The sequence below is a fragment of the Triticum aestivum genome, chromosome 2B (genome assembly GCF_018294505.1).
Source record: "Triticum aestivum cultivar Chinese Spring chromosome 2B, IWGSC CS RefSeq v2.1, whole genome shotgun sequence".
NCBI lineage: Eukaryota > Viridiplantae > Streptophyta > Magnoliopsida > Poales > Poaceae > Triticum > Triticum aestivum.
The window spans coordinates 558,440,001-558,456,631 of NC_057798.1; the positions used below are offsets into that span (position 1 = coordinate 558,440,001).

General features: G+C 45.3%; 1 protein-coding gene across 1 annotated transcript; it reads right to left on the reverse strand.

Annotated features, from left to right (window-relative positions):
* Positions 1-382: 382 nt before the first annotated feature.
* LOC123041642 (transcription factor LAF1) lies at positions 383-3,146 on the reverse strand. Its single transcript, XM_044464229.1, has 3 exons — positions 2,867-3,146; positions 2,375-2,504; positions 383-1,294 (listed from the first exon to the last, which is right to left on the reverse strand). Exons 1-3 carry the CDS (start codon positions 3,000-3,002, stop codon positions 736-738), a joined length of 825 nt encoding a protein of 274 aa, XP_044320164.1. The 5' UTR covers positions 3,003-3,146; the 3' UTR covers positions 383-735.
* Positions 3,147-16,631: the final 13,485 nt, after the last annotated feature.

The following is a 16,631-nucleotide window of genomic DNA, read 5'->3' on the forward strand; positions in this document are numbered from 1 at the left end:
GATCAGTGCTTTCTGCAAAAAGATTACCATAGACACGATGTTTTTTACAAAAAAAAAATATATTGTAATGGTTTTCACAAAGCTTGCCTTTAAAGTGGTGGTTTTCTGCAATTTACTCCGAGGTTCCATGATGCATTCTCATTTAGAAATTCACACACCAATCGGAAGCGGAACCTATGAAACCATGAAATGCTTGCGCTCTGCTCTCGTTATTATTTCTGTACGTTCTCCGGGACCAGAGCGGGGCTACAAACTCTTACGAAGGAATCAACGCTTTGTACGCTACACGCTAAGCTTAAAACTGCACAATTATCCGCTAAGTACGAGGTTTCATGATGCATTCTCATTTAGAAATTCAGACACCAATCGGACGCGGAACCTATGAAACCATGAAATGCTTTAGCTCTGCTCTCGTTATTATTTCTGTACGTTCTCCGGGACCAGAGCGGGGCTACAAACTCTTACGAAGAAAATCAACGCTTTGTACGCTACACGCTAACTTACGAAGAAAACTGCTCAATTACCCGGAAAAAAAACTGCACAATTACCCGCTAAAAGAAAAAAGAGTTTTTAAACTGCACAAACACGGCACGGTGATTTACAGCACGGAGCAACGAAACCTCAAAAAAAAAAGGAAAAAAAAGAACCTCGCGACGAGCCGCACAACACTTCGCCGCTCGCTCGATCACGACGGCCGGCTTAGCCTGTCTCACCCCCGACGGCGGGGTTCCCGCCCTAGTTGATCCCGAGGAACTCGCTCATGGAGAGCAGGTCGCAGAACCCTGCTCCGCCCTGCGTGTCCGCCTCGAACTCCCAACAGATGCCGCCGTCGCCGAGCCCGTGCAACGAGTCCTCGGCGCCGCAACGGCCGTCCACCGTGTTGCTCCCGCCCTGCTGCACCGGGCTGCAGTCGAAGGCGGCGTCCAGGGCGCTCGGGGCCATCAGGCCGGTGCCGTAGTCCATGTCCATGTCGAGCCAGTCCGCGAACATGACCTTGGGGAGCACGGGCGCGTGCGGCCGGATCAACGCGGCCGCGCCTGGCCCGGTGAGGCTGCTCGAGTCGTCGCCCGTCGACGACGACTCGGGCGGGCCGGACGAGCCTGAGTTGGACGGCTGGTTAACGGTTCTGCGTTCGCGGCCGCTGTCGCTGGGCGTCGGGCTACGGGGCGCGTCGGAGCCGGCGGACTTGGCTGGTGCCCGCGCGCCCTCGACGCGCTTCTTCAGGTACGAGTTCCAGTAGTTCTTCACCTCGTTGTCCGTCCGGCCCGGCAGGTGCTGGGCTATCTGAGACCACCTGCGCCAGAAAAAAAGATCTCAACACGTTGAGAAGCAACAGCTAATTGAGGTTTTCTTTTTGGTCAGCAGAGAGACGAGACGAGCTCATATCCCCTGGTTATTTTTCCTGATTGCTTAATCTCGGGGTATTGTACAGTGGCTCCAATAAATAAATCTATGATTGCCACAGACCTGTAGCATCAGCTACAAGTCTTCTCCCTTCGGATTGTCAATGTCAAAACATCTGTTACACTATCATTGCTCATTTGTCTCAACAGTTGACTGTACTAGAAGAGTGTTCACAAATGATTGTACACATAATATCAATCTTCATTACTGTGACCCACGAAACTAAGCACGGTACTGTACTAAGTACTCCCTCCGTAAATTAATATAAGAGTGTTTAGAATACTAAAATAGTGATCTAAACACTCTTATATTAGTTTACAGAGGGAGTACTAACTATGATCAAGGACACACGAAATGAAAATGATAAAACCAGCTTTGCTTGCACCGACAGGCAACCGGAAAAGACCCTTTAGCCACAAGCCTAGCGATGCTCACTTGTTCTTTCGTCCTTTTTGTCCAAAAAGAGGTTAACCGTGACCAAGCCAGCTTTCCATCCAGTAGGTTAGCGAAAGCGAGGCGCTTGTTCACTGTCACCAAACCAGCACTCGAAAAGAGATGCAGTCGAGTGCCTCGATGTGGAACGCAGGTGTCAGCATCAACTCCACCACGTAAAGCAGTCTCCATGCCAAGACATCAGCATTTTCTTTTGTTTCCGCCAGAAAAACGTTTTATTTCTACCCTAAACTCAACTTGCGAGCTTAACGACGCTGCCATGCTGACACCAGCAAATTGGCACAAGCAGCAGTTGGTAGCAATACGTGGCATGCGCAAGAACACTCTACTTTTCTTCCTGTTATCAAACTGCTAAGGATGATTATATACTAATCAGAAGGAAATAACAAAGAAGTACTCTCTGACTGATTCAATTCAATCGAGCCTGCTAATCAGGGGACGTTTTGCTCGTCAGCTATCTGAGACCACTTGCTCTGAAGAAGGTGGGATGGAAAAGGTGAGAATTCTGGATGCTTACTTGTTGCCGAGTGTGGCGTGGAGGCTCATGGCGGTCTCTTCTTCCGCCTGGGAGAACATGCCGTGCTTCAGCCCCGGCCTCAGGTAGTTGATCCATCGCAGCCTGCAGCTCTTGCCGTTCCTCTGAAGCCCTGCAATTCAAGGAAATTTTAGCCCCCACCCCACTTGCCAAGGTACATTTGACAAAATTCTGCCGGATTCTTTTCCGAAAGCACTGCAATTTTTTGCTGAATTCGAACAGGCAGATGATGCTAAAGAGCTTCGTCTACTGTCCTCTGGCGAAATTAATCCGCCATCTTTCCCCTTCCCACGAGCAAGGTACATTTGCAGAGCCTCGGCAGGAAAACGGGGGAAATTGGGAATTGGGCATGAACCTCGCAGGCTCGCGGGAATGCAAGTACACAAGAAGAAAATCTGTCCAATTCCCCATCGAAATTCTCGGTGGAATCGCGCGCGAAATGCCGGCCGCGTTTGGCTAGGAGGGAGTTCTTACCGGCCTTGACGGGGACGGTGCTCCAGCAGCTGTGGCCGTAGCGGACGATGTAGTCGCGGAGCTTCTGGTCCTCCTCCGGCGACCACAGACCCTTCCGGTGCTGCGCCTTGGGCTTCTGGCACGACTTGCACCCCATCAATTCTTGCGAAATGCCGGCTGCCGCGGAGGTGGAGGACCAGCGATGCTGTGTACTCCAAGGAGGAGGTTAAGGTTTAATAAATCAGCTTTGAGAAGTGAGAGGCGTGGGAGGGGCTGCGATTGCTGTGCTGTGTGCACTGTTCTGTCGGTCTCTTCTGCGCTTGGCGTGAGGGCTCTCTGTGAGACTTTATAGACCCAATGATGAGTTGTTGGGCGCCTTATCGTGGGGATAAAGAAACATTAGTCACCGATTGTTTTTAGTGATCAGAAACTCTTTGAGATTTGAGATAGCATATCCATTAGTTTCTGCAATGCTCTTTTATTTAGTATAAAGCTTCTTTATTTGTAGCATATAATAATCCAAAAGGCATGGAATTGTAGAAAGAAAAATCCATCTTCGAGACACCCAATTACAAGTCCTGCAAAATGTGTCCTTCAATAATTCTCCGTCCTCTGTTAGCTATGGAAGGTAAGCCATGGACAATTTTAGTTGAACTTCGTTTCAGAGACAGCTAGCTAGGTGACCCATGTAATTGCGTGGCTTGCATTTTAACAAATTGAATTTAGAATCTAATGTGTTCATTTACTTGTTAGCACCATCTTTTGCTAAATAAATTGGATAATCTTAGAGATCTAGAGGTTTCTTTTTCCACAGAGGAAATTAATGATGTCATAAAAAATTCCCTTCTAACAAGGGTCCTGCACCTGATGGGTTAATGGTGCTTTTATTATGTCCTACCGGGATATTCTTGAAAATGATTTGTATGAGCCTATTGAGGACTTCTATCATGGAATAATTAACTTGCAGTCCATCAATACAACTTTTATCACCCGGATTCCAAAGAAAGACAACCCTCAAACCTCAAGTGACTTCATGCCAATGTCCTTAATTAACAACATCATCAAAATCTTAAAAATTCTGCTTGCAAAAAGTTGCATGAAGTAATTTTCAAAATGGTTCATGTCAATAAATATGTTTTTTAAAGCAGATCCATCAAAGGCTGGCTTACTTGGGCTTTTGAGTTCTTATTTTAGTGCCAACCATCTAAAAAATAAATCATGGCCCCAAAGCTGGATTTGAGAAATGCTTTGAGGTGATTGAGCATGACACAACCATGGTATTTCTTACTACTAGAGGTTTTGGAGCAAGATGGTTGAATTGGATGGAATTGATTTTTCCCCTCCAGCACCTCCTCAGTTTTACTGAATGGAATACCTAGAAACCAGCGTCATTGTAAAAGAGGAGTTAGATAACGGGGCCTCTATCTCCTCTAATTTTTGTGCTTCCTATTGATTTGCTTTGGCGTGTCCTAAATGAGGCTATGAATAATGACTTGATCAGATCCCCATTTCCTGTTTATCATCTTCTGACTTCTCTGTCATCTAGTACGAATGCTTGGTGTGGTAAGCCAACTTGTAAAAGTAATGAATCTGTCGAGACACTTTGCTTCTCAAACTGGTCTCGAAATTAATTATACTAAATATGTGACGGTTCCTCTAGATCTCAACCGTGACAAAGCTTATACATTGGTTAACATTCATGGCAGCTGGGATATTTTCCATTCACATATTTTGATCTCCCACTCAGTACTAGCAGACCAAAACTTGAAGACTTCAATCCTATTTGTCAAAAAAAATTGACAGAAGATTGACTGGCTACTCTATTTTATTGTCATATGATGGAAGACTTAAATTAATTCAATCAATATCCTCCTCTCTGCCCATTTTCATCATGTTTACCTTGCTTTGCCTATCAGCATCACCGAGCAAATTAACAAATATCTTAGGCACTTCTTCTGTATGGTATTCAGGCAAGGAAATAAAGGATGTGCTTTAATTGCTTAGGATAAGTTTGTAGGCCAAAATCCCAAGGTGGATTATACATTCATAATGTGGCTCTCCATAATAAAAATCTCTTGATATAAAACCTTCACAACATATTCAATAAGGAGGATCTGCCATGGGTGAAACTTACTTGAGAAGCCTATTATAACAAATTGTCTTCCAACTGACATACATGAGTGGTATTACTTAAGGATAACTCATCTCAAACTATTAACTGAATTTTAAAAAGTGGCAACTTGTTGTATTGGATCTGGAGATTCAATAGTGTTTTGGTATGACGAATGGCAGAAGCAACCTCTTTCATAGAAATATCCTGAGATACTCTCTTTTGCCACAAGCAGTAAACTTTCCTTAGCTAATCGAATCAAGAAGAAAATGCAGCGATTAGTGTAGAACCTCTTTGGTGGCGCTGATTAGGCCTTAGCTTCATCCAAGGAATCAGTGATGGTGCTGCTCTTCCGATGGTGCAGGTGAAGACGGTGGTGTGAGAATGGAGGTGGCTGATAATCCCCAAGTGCAAGGAATCAACGTAGCAATTTCCAAAGGTGAAAGTGATAAGTATGGAGTGTCGAACCCACAAGGAGCTAAAGGTAAGATCAATATTCTCTCATGTCCTATCTGCCACTTATACGACTCTACATACACCAAACGTTTGCTTTCATCTAGAAACGAGAAATAAAACTACGTTGTGGGTATGAAGAGGATAAGTTTGCATGTTATCGGAGAACTAAAATATAAAAATAGGTGCTGTTATCATAAGGTTAGAATATATTACAAATAGCGAGTGTGGAAAAATGATGGATCGGTGTGCGGAATTGTCCTAGGCAATTGTTAACAATATCGATAATCATTATTGCAATTTTATATCAGGGAGAGGCATAAGCTAATATACTTTCTCTACTTGGATCATATGCACTTATGATTGGATCTCTAGCAAGCATCTACAACTACTAAAGATCATTAAGGTAAAACCCAACCATAGCATTAAAGTATCAAGTCCTCTCTACTCCCATACGCAAACAACCCCCTTACTCGGGTTTAAACTTTTGTCACTCTAGCAACCCACTAAAAGAGAATCATGAACATATCACAAACCCTACAGCGGGAGTCCCTCACGCTTGCGCGAAATGGAGAGCACCATAGGACAACACCAAAATAAAACATACAACTCAAACCAATATAGATCATCAATCAACCCAAAAGACAAAAGAAATCTACTCAAAACATCATAAGATGGAAACACATCATTGGATCATAATATGTGGCATAAAGCACCATGTTCAAGTAGGGGATTACAGTGGGGTGCGGGAGAGTGGACAGCCGAAAAGAGATGAGTAAGGTGATGTTTATGGGGACGATCATCGCAGTGATGGTTCCCCCGGCGGCACTCCGACGCCACTGGGAGAGATGGGGAGAGACTCTCCCCCTTGTGCTTCCTCCTCCATGGCCTCCCCCTAGATGGGGAGAGGTTCTCCCTCTGGTCCTTGGCCTCCATGGTGATGATGGCCTCCTCCGGCTCCCTCCTCCATGGCCTCCAGTGATGATGGCCCCCTCCGACAGGGTGTCGGAGAGGGCCTAGATAGATTTTTCATGGGTATAGAGGATTGCGGCGGTGGAACTTCTCGTCTAGGGTTCTTTTCAGGGGTTTTGGCATTTATAAGAATTTTTGGCGTCGGTCTCACGTCAAGGGGGTGCTCGAGGGGCCCACAAGCCGAGGGGCACGCCCTAGGGGGGTGGGCGCGCACCCTAGGCTTGTGGCCTCCTCGGTCACTTCCTGCCCAGCTCTGGTGCTTCGAGGGTCTCTTTTGGTCTATAATCGTAAGTTTTCAGCCCATTCCGAGAACCTTCATTTCTGCACAAAAAAGGACACCACGGTAGTTCTGCTGAAAACAACTTCAATACGGGTTAGTTCTAACCAAATCATACCAAAACCATATAAAATTGTTGTAAACATGGCATTAATACTTCATAAATTATAAATACGTTGGAGACGTACCAGCATCCCCAAGCTTAATTTCTGCTTGTCCTCGAGTAGGTAAATGACAAAAGAAATAATTTATGAAGTGTGAATGCTAGCATAGTGCATAAATTTGATCAATGATAGTCCCAAACACTTTTTCTAGCATTAGTATATATCATAAACAGTATCTATGCTTTAAAGTTTCTTGAAAACTAACAAACTATGTTTTCAGTCACCGAACAATTGTAATTCATTTTATTTCCAGGATGGGCCTATGTAAGAGCTTTGATTTAGCAAATTCCACATACTCAACTATTATATAGTCTTCCATGATTGCTAACACTTAAAGCATATTTCTAGAACAAATAGTATCCGTCGAACACAGAGAAAAATAGGTGCTTAATGTTTCGCCTCTCAACTTATTTATCATATAGATAATTGTCAACAACAATAAGTCATGACCAAATATATTCACTACAAAAAAATACACTTCCGTGATGATACGTGTTTGTCACAGTAGGTCGCATTTTTTGTCATGCATGTACATCCATGACAAATTTATGACAGAATCAAGATAGTCATACATGTGCTGTCGTAGAAGTGTTCCATGACATTACCAAAATTATCATCACGGAAGTGTCCACTTCCATGACGATAAATCGCGCGTCACAGAAGTGCTTTCGTCAAGGGTGACCGACACGTGGCATCCACCGTAACGGAACACCGTGAAGCTATCGGGTCGGGTTTTGGATCCGATAACCCGTTAACAGCCCCGACCAATGGGGATTTTCCATGTGTAAAATCATCATTGGCTGGAGGAAACACGTGTCGACTCACCGTTGGGATAGATGTCATCCGCTCATTGGACCGAAGGCGCCTATGATACGGCGACACATGGCACGGCCCAATAGAGGCTCATTCCTGTGAAAAGGCCGACCCGTTTGACTAGGTCAAAAGGTGGCGGGCGGCCCACTGAAAGCCTGTTAACGGCCTGTTCGCATATAGCCCATTTACAACCCGCTAACCCAGGGCCCGTTACGCCCTATCCGAATTAGGCCCAGTAGCGTCATCTGGGCCGTCCAATATGATTCCAGCCCGTTTTAACTTCCGGCCCATGCGTGGCCCATGACTTCTTTCGACCCATATGAGGCCCTTTGTAACTCTTGGCCCATTAACGGCCCGTGGTGAAACTGGCCCGTAATGAACAGTGTATCACTTTATACCCATTAACAGCCCCTTATTCTATTGGGCCGTTTCCGGTCCAAGTTATCTTTCGGCCTTCTCAGGGCCCATTGATTCTTGGGCTCATTTGCAGCATTCAGTTACATACGGCCCGTTACTGTCATTTTTTGCTTGTGGGCCAAATTCAGCCCGTCGTTACAATCGGCCCGTTTGCAGACCGTTAATATGTTGGGCCGTTTTCATGTAAAAAAACCCGTTGGGCTATTTTCATAGAGTTATCAAATATGGTCTATTAACGGCCTGTTATGGTCCACGAATTGTACGACCCATGATTGGCAAAATGATGATACGCCCCGTAGAAGGCCCATGGATCTACGGCCCATATGAGGCCCATGGATCTACGGCCCGTAGAAGGCCCATGGGTCATACGGACGGTAGAAGTCCTATGGACCCTACGGCTCGTAGAAGGCCCATGGACCCTAAGGCCCGTATAGAAGGCCAATGGATCCTACGGCCCGTATAGAAGGCCAATAGATCCTACAGCCGGAAGAAGGCCCATGGATCATACGGACTGCAGGAGGCCCATGGTTACAACAGTCCGTGTGTTGCCATGATTATTTTGGCCTAGTTACCAAAATAGGCTATTTTGGCCACTAGAAAACACAGAAAAAGAACTGCAGTGACTACAAGCAAACAACTAAACAAGACAATAAGGAAATAAATAAGCAAGCAATTAACGGTAGCCTATCACCGCTATTACACATATTACATCCACTGGGCATCAAAGTTCGCCACCAGTGCAAATATAGGGAACAAAGCAGCATATTACATACACTGGCCGTCAAAATTGGCCACCAGTGCAAATAAACACGGCAGCAAAACAAGAGCATAACTGAAACAACTTCAGAAGAGCTCAAGAAACGTTATCTTGGGTATCCACCATGCTGGCAATAAGCTTAGCAAGCTGATTAGCTTTGTCCTGTTTGGCGCTAAAATCCTCCAACACTTGCTGTTGCACCAGAAAGTATGCATCTGAATGCTCCAGGGACTTCCGCAGTCCTTCCGCTTCTTGTCGCAACACAGCTGATCGATGTCTTTCAGCTTGTAGTTGAGACTCAAGAAACCGAACTGATTCAGACAGTGAGTTTGAATAGCTTGTGCAAGCGGTAGTGGCCAGTAACTCGAACTCTAAACCAAGACAAGACTTTGGGGTTGTCTCGCTGTCTTCAAGATAGTCTTCCTTAGCTGTTTTATCAGCTTTGTTGGAGACCAACAAGGATGTGTCACCATCCCGAACCTTATCTGCATTACTTCCTTTACCATTGCTTAATAAGGCACTCTTCCCCAATATCCTGTCAGCATTCTAAAAGAAGAAACAAGCAGACACATAACAAGTTTAGCATGTACTAGTATATGAAACTCATTTCGGTGAACCAGTTCATTAGTAAGGTGGACAGGATTAAACTACCAAGTCTTCTATTGCCAAGTACTAGTACATAATAAAAGCATCAAACAAACATATATCTATGTCCTATGGTCACTGCATTGTCTTGCCAAATCAAAATAGAGACACGGTTCAAATCATATCAGTTCAAGACAAAGCAGCAGCGAAAGAATACAAAGCGTGTGAAACTACACGGCACAACAAGATTTCAGATGGGTACCACGGGTCTACATGTACAACAACACTATTGGCTCTGTTGTGATGCTAGTAATGTGCATGATATGAAAGTCAACTGTATACACAATTAAAATTGAAATCAAAAGAGCTATTGATAAGAGCAAACCTATTAAAGAAACATGCATGAACATACCTGCTGTGCCATTGGAGTTTTGATTGGATTCTTCAATTTAAAAATAAGTTTGTATTAGTAAATAAAGTGATACAAGAGCAAAGCAATCATAGTTAAAAAATGCGCGCCTAAGCGAGTGCTTAAGCGTGCCTAGGCTCTAGGCGTTGGCAAAACGCATTGCGCATAACTATGCTTAATCTGTGCATAACTGCGCATAAGCATGCGCTTTGGTCAGTAAAGCGCAAGGCGGTGGCAAAATGCACAATTAACGCCTAGCGCTTTTTTGAACTATGATAGCAATGGAATCTTAAATTAGAACAGTTGTTCTTCAGGTTTAGGCACTTGTTCTACATGAACAGAGTACAGTAAGACGCAAGAATATAATACTTAAAAAATAGAAAATGAGCTCATAGACCTTACCACATTCTTGGTTCGGGACCGGTATAGAACAAGGTGTTCCCATCGTCCAGTAAATGTGTCTCAGGAGAACATAAGGGAATATTATGAGTTTCTTTGCCGGTGAAGTATGTTTTCTTCAGGTAATTCCGATACTGCCACCAAACATTCTTGAAGATAGCAGAGGTATTAGCACAGGTTACCTCATCCTGAGTTTCCAAATCTGTCCTTCTCTATAGAGAAAAATGGGAAAATTTGCTGTATTATAACCATCATGGAGGTAGGATGTATGGGACGAAGCAAAGTAATTGCCATGAATAACATTACTTACACATAACTCCTGGACAAACACCTGCAACTGGCATTTTCCTTCATCTTCAGTATAATATTTCCAAGATGGGAAGATGTGCACATACGATTTAACAACATCAAATGCGATAGATGCTAAACTACGACTAGCTGGTTGTGCTTCCTCCACAGGAATAGGCGTACTAACTGGTGGAGTTGGGGTTCACCGTGATAGTACTGGCCCTTTGGGCACTGGAGCTGCCTTACTAACTGCTCTTGTTTGGGAGCTCTGTGGTGGAGATGGTGTTGTGTCAACAGGAACTGGGTTACTATCGGCTGGGGTTGGGGTTAGATTGGGTGAAGCTGGTTCTCTGTCCATCGCAGTAGGGGTACAATCTGCGAGAGTTTGGGTTATGTGTGGTAGGGCTGGTTCTTGTGCATGTACAACCGGGGTGCTATCTCCACCAAGAGGTAGCACTGTTTTATTTGAAGACCGTGTTTTTATTCCGCTAGATACTGGCATCACCCGCTCCAATTCAAATGGCTGATAAACAGGAAACATAGTTGAATGTACAGACATTGTATGAGAGACAGATGCAATAGATAGTGTGGAAAAAAGAGGGCATGAAATAGTTGACATGTATATTGTTTAACTAAAACGGATAGCATGACATAATTTCACATATATGATGTCTATCTAAACTGGATAGCATAGCATAACATAATTCAAAGATATGATGAATAACTAAACAGGATCGCATGACATAATTCACCTACATGTTATCTAAGTAATCAGGATCGCATCATTTAATTCACATATGTGATTTATATGCTAAACAGAGGGCATTCGATATGATGTCTGAACTAAGAACATGGTGTTGAATATTGTGTATATGATGTCTAAACTATGCAATGCAAGACACCGTATGCATGATATGAGCAGTATAACCGTGCCAAGTTAGAGCATACACCTCAGTGGGGAATAGGACTGGTCATCTGTCTCTGAATCCATCTCTGAGGAGCTATCGGGACCCAACAAGAGATCTGCTTCGACAGGTAGCACTGTCTGCTCTGAAGGCCTTGTTTTCACTCCAGATTTTTCCATCTCCCACCCAAATGGCTGATTCACAGGAAGAGTAGTTTAATGTACAAACATTGTCGACAAATGGAAATGTAATGAAGAAAAGGATGGGCAAGATATCATTCAAATATATGATGCCTGGTTAAACAGGATGGCATTGCACATTTCACATATATTATGGCTGGCTAAAAGACATGAGACTGCATAATTCCCATATATGATATAGAAACTAAACAGGTGGCATTACAGAACATGTCTAAACTAAGCAGATGACATATATGATGTCAAAAGTAGGCACTGCAAGGCAACATATGCATGATATGACTAACATCATCATGCCAAGGTAGAGCAAACACCTTGGGGGGTAAATAGGAGTGGTCAGCGGCGTCTGAATCCGCCTCAGAACAGATATCTTCCTCTGGATTACAATCTGGAGAGGGGTGGGGAGGGTTTGCCATTGAACCCACCATGGAGCGATGTCTGCATGACATTGTATTGCCGCGCAAAACTCTTCTCTTTTTCTCTACATGTTCAGCATGACTGTGTACAATATCTGACATGCATACGAAAAAATATGGTGAGATTATGTAAGGAGAGCATGCAGAAATTTAGAGTGATGGTAACAACCAGTGGATGGATCCAAAAATAATGATAGCAGGCTGATGATTGCTTTAAATTAATAAAAAGACAGATGATGATTGCTTTACTATTTGTTTCCCACCCAAGATGAACAACATAGGCATACCCTAGGTGAACCAGATATTAGACAGACATACTATTCATTGCTGCCTCGATATGTGCCCCACAACTAATTTAGAACTCAAGTTTGAACATTAATTTGGACCTGACTTGGGAGTCCAAGAGCTGAACAGGACGATAAAGTAGCAGGTAAGTTTAAGCAATGCATAACATAAGCAGAAACAAAAGAGTGCGACCTCTCTTGTGGACCCGTGTACTCCTCAGGTTCATCTGCTGAGTCGATGATGGTGATGCCGTTGGGGTGGGTGCCGGCGGCAGGGAAGGAGATCTGAGGCGGCGAAAGACGGTCAGGAGTCGTGATGTCTGGTTTGGTGGATGCTTCTGTCGATGGAGCAGCTCAGGTGAGGTGGACGACGTCGCGGCAGGAGCAGGACAAACCACACAAAGTTCCCTTCGACACGTACCTGTAACTGAAGTAATTCTGTAAGGGCTCATTTGGCTTGCATGATTCTTAAAACGCAGGGATAGGAAAAACACCGGAATAGGATAGGAAAATGCACATGGTAAACAGAGCATTTGTAAACACAGGATTTCTGTCAACTTGGGTGTTTGGTTTACAGGAATTGGAAGAGCAGAGGAATGCAAAGAAACATGGCCAAAATAAAGAGAAACCATATGAAAGCGTGTACAGTTAGAATGTTATTCTGGCACTAATGCACTTGGTCTTGTTTTCATGCATAGGATTTTGAAAAGTAGGTCCAGGTGGATGTTTTGCTTCATTCCTTTCAACAAAATGCATGAATAATTGAATAGTAGAGTGCCATTGGAAAATTCCCTATTGCTATGTTTTTCCGTTGAACCAAAATAGCCCTAATGGATCGACGTGAATGTATAGTAATAAGTGATGCAACAAGTGTACAACCTCTTTGCCGTAGCCGTGTCGACCTCAGCATCATTGGGTTGGTCGCTGAAGCAGTTGAGGCAGAGGTGGCTGTCGGAGGTGTGGAGGAAGATCTGAGGAATCTGTAGACGGCGTCCAGGGCACTGCTCTGTTGTGATGGATCGTTCTGTCGTTGGAGCAGCTCCGGTGAGCCGTAAGACGTCAAGGCTGAAGCAGCACAAGACAGACATCGTCAATCTCAAGTGGGATTCTAATAGCATCTCCAATAGATGATGTAAAATGGATGTAAAATTAACATCACCAAAAACCACCTGACTACAACAGATGAGGTAAAAACTGTTGACTCTGAACTTAACTGTCGAAACTGAAATTTACTATGGAATCTGAATGCTATTGTCGAAACTGAACGCTATGGTAGCAGAGAGGCACTTGACATGTAGTTTAGGGAGGGCCTGCAGTTCATCTTCAACCTGCACCCCCCTGAGCCGCCAGCCACCACCGGCCGAACCGCCGGCCCCAGCGCCGCCTCGCCGCCCCGAAACAACTCGCCACCGCCGCCCCGGCCAGCCCTCTAGGCCCCCCGCCCCACCCTGAACCCTAAGATAGATAGTGGGGTACCTCTCTGGTGAGCCCCCGTGCCCGCTGCGGGTGGTTCTTCCTTAACTCCGGTGAGCCCCCCCCCCCTCAACCCCTGAAAATCGACTAACCCAAAAGTCGATTCAGTCGATTGAAGTGTGGCTTAATCAGAGTAGAGCAGCAGCACGAGCGAGGGGGAGAGCAGCAGCAACAGCTGGGCGAGCGAGCGATTGAGCGAGAGCTGGAGCAGCAGCAGCAGTGCGAGCGAGCGAGCGAGAGCCGGAGCAGCAGCAGCACATCCGGCTGGTATGGCCGCCGCCGCCGAAGGGGCCTCGCACTGGGGGAGAGCCGCCGTGGAGATGTCGCCCATGGCGCCGGCTTCAACGTAGCCGCTCCATGGGGGTGCGGGATGGAGCACCATTGGCGCCGGGAGGTCGAGTTAAGGAGAAGGTCCGATGCGATGAGTGTACAACCTCTTTGGTGGCGCCGAGTAGGCCTCGGCTTCGTCCGAGGAGTCGGTGAGGATGTTGCGGTTCCGGTGGAGCAGGTTAAGGCGGCGCTGTGGGGATGGAGCAGCCGCGATAGACGAGGCGATCATCGGAGCAGCTCCTTGGAGGTGGAGGACGGGGCGGCTGAACCGGCGGGACGGTGAGATGGACGACGGATCCTCATCCGGGGAGGTGGACGAGCGACGTCGAGCTATTGCGATGGACGACGTCGTCGGGGAAGAGGCTCCGGCTGGGCAGCGGTGATGTGGCGGACGGAGGAGGGTGGGGTTTCACGGCTGGAGCGGAGAGGTTATGGCGGCCTGGGATTTCGAATGGCGAAAAGGGGGTGATGGGAGGGGGTGAAGCATGACTTAGGGACGCGCTTGTCCAAAATGTAGGGTGTGTTACAAAAGTACCCCCCACCGATTTGAACTAGCGGCCCTTTCGGCTCAGGGTTAGAAGGAGGATTTCGCGTGTCAGGATTTGGCAGCTGGAGGGAGTTTTCGCGCGCGTTATAATTTCGGGATAGCAAGGCGCGGGTTGTGAAGGCGCCAGTTTTGGGAGCACGATATCTGAATTTTCGGGATATAACAAGACGCGGGTTGAATTTTAGGGACAAGCCTAACGTGTAGTAATATTGTACTTGTACGTACCAAATCAATTCGCACTTCCCTCAACCAAAAAGAAAACGAAAAAATAAAACTATTCACACCACACAAAGAGAGAGTCTTGCCCCGTTTTACTATACAAATGCTATTCAAAGCTACTCCCTCCTTCCATCTATATAGGGCCTAATGCGTTTTTCGATGCTAACTTTGACCAAATATTAGAGCAATGATATATGACATGCAACTTACACAAAGCACACCGTTAACTTCGTCTGTGAAAGGTTCTTTCAATGATATAATTTTCACATTGTGCATGTCATGTACTATTAATCTTGTCAATAGTCAAAGGCGGTCTTAAAAATCTCATTACGCCCTATATAGATGGAAGGAGGGAGTATGAATCCATGTTATGTCCGATTAAATTTTTTCGCTTGCTGTATAATGCATGTAACCTACTCATACCAACATTTTAGTGCATTCCAAATGTCTATACTACCGCTGCAATTCGAACTAAATTTGAATTCGTTTCTCTATTTCAATAAGAATCTACAATCATGATTGTTGCCAACTTCAACCATCATTCGTGTATTACCTTAATAACACACCACATGATTACTATAGAGATAGATATGAACTATGTGTACTACATGAACTCGAATTCTATTTTTTGAATACACTTGATGTTGATTCCAAATAATAGTACATTTGATGTACTAACTATATATTCATAATCTAAACCATGTTCCATACGTACACCGTGTTTATCACACAAAGTATAGTGCCCCGCCCCCTACATTATGACAAGTATTTAGACCTGAGTTGCAAAAGCCACACATTAGCCCAAATTATAATCAATGTTCTACATTATGATATCTTCTTCAAGTATCCGTATCCACTTTTTTATAATGAATTATGATCTTTGTTCGTCTTTTACACCTTCACGATCCTCTTCTATTTGTAGCTAGCTAGCGCTAACTTTCTATCGTGCATGCACACGCCCGCCCCCCTCACACACCCTTAGCGTCCCCTCCATCGCGCACGTTCATTATTTCTCTTTAGGTCGTCCACCAGCGGTGTGTGTAGGCCCCCGGCTCCTTCTTTCTGGCACACACCGGTCGATATACCTCTCTAGCCAAGTGTGCCTACAACAAACACATATATACTTCCCCTCTTCTCTTCTCACCGTCCATGCCCCCATATGTCCAATACGATTCCACGCAGGTGCACACTCCCGCCCCTCTTTTCATTAATCACATGCTCGCACACTCCTCCCCCTCGACATGGTAGGCCTCTCGCACCACCTCCTAGCCACACCCTCTCCCCCTGTCTGCCTCTCCGGACCTTATTTGCTTCTAACACATGCAGGCGTGTATATGAACTGATCTCCCTACATATAGCCAGGTCGACTATAATTCGTTTTCACCAAGCACCGATACACTTACCTCGCTAGTTATGTCTCTCCTTTTCTCGGACACACGACGGTTGATCTTCCTATGTAGTTACGCATGCTTACCACAACCATATCTTCTCCCCTCATCATCCTTGAATACCTCCCGACCCGTCTCTCACACGCACGTGCATAGACAGACAGACATCCCCCGCCCTCTCTTATTGATATTGCACTCATACCCTCCGTTTGTCTAGCAGGCCTCTCCCACCATTTGTGAGACGCCACTCCACCACCAACCCTCCGACGCTCTACCTTTGTCTTTTTCCCAACCTTATTCCTCTGCTACACATATCCATGGATGTCGATCAATCTCCCTCAATACATAGCTAGGTCTCTCTCCTTCCCCACACATATACTAGT

Excerpts from the sequence above, each read along its gene's own strand:
- LOC123041642 (XM_044464229.1), bottom strand. The coding sequence starts at position 3,002 with ATGGGGTGCAAGTCGTGCCAGAAGCCCAAGGCGCAGCACCGGAAGGGT. Across the intron at positions 2,505-2,866 it reads CACCGTCCCCGTCAAGGCCG|GGCTTCAGAGGAACGGCAAG; the intron begins GTAAGAACTCCC and ends CTTGAATTGCAG. Across the intron at positions 1,295-2,374 it reads CACGCCACACTCGGCAACAA|GTGGTCTCAGATAGCCCAGC; the intron begins GTAAGCATCCAG and ends TTTCTGGCGCAG.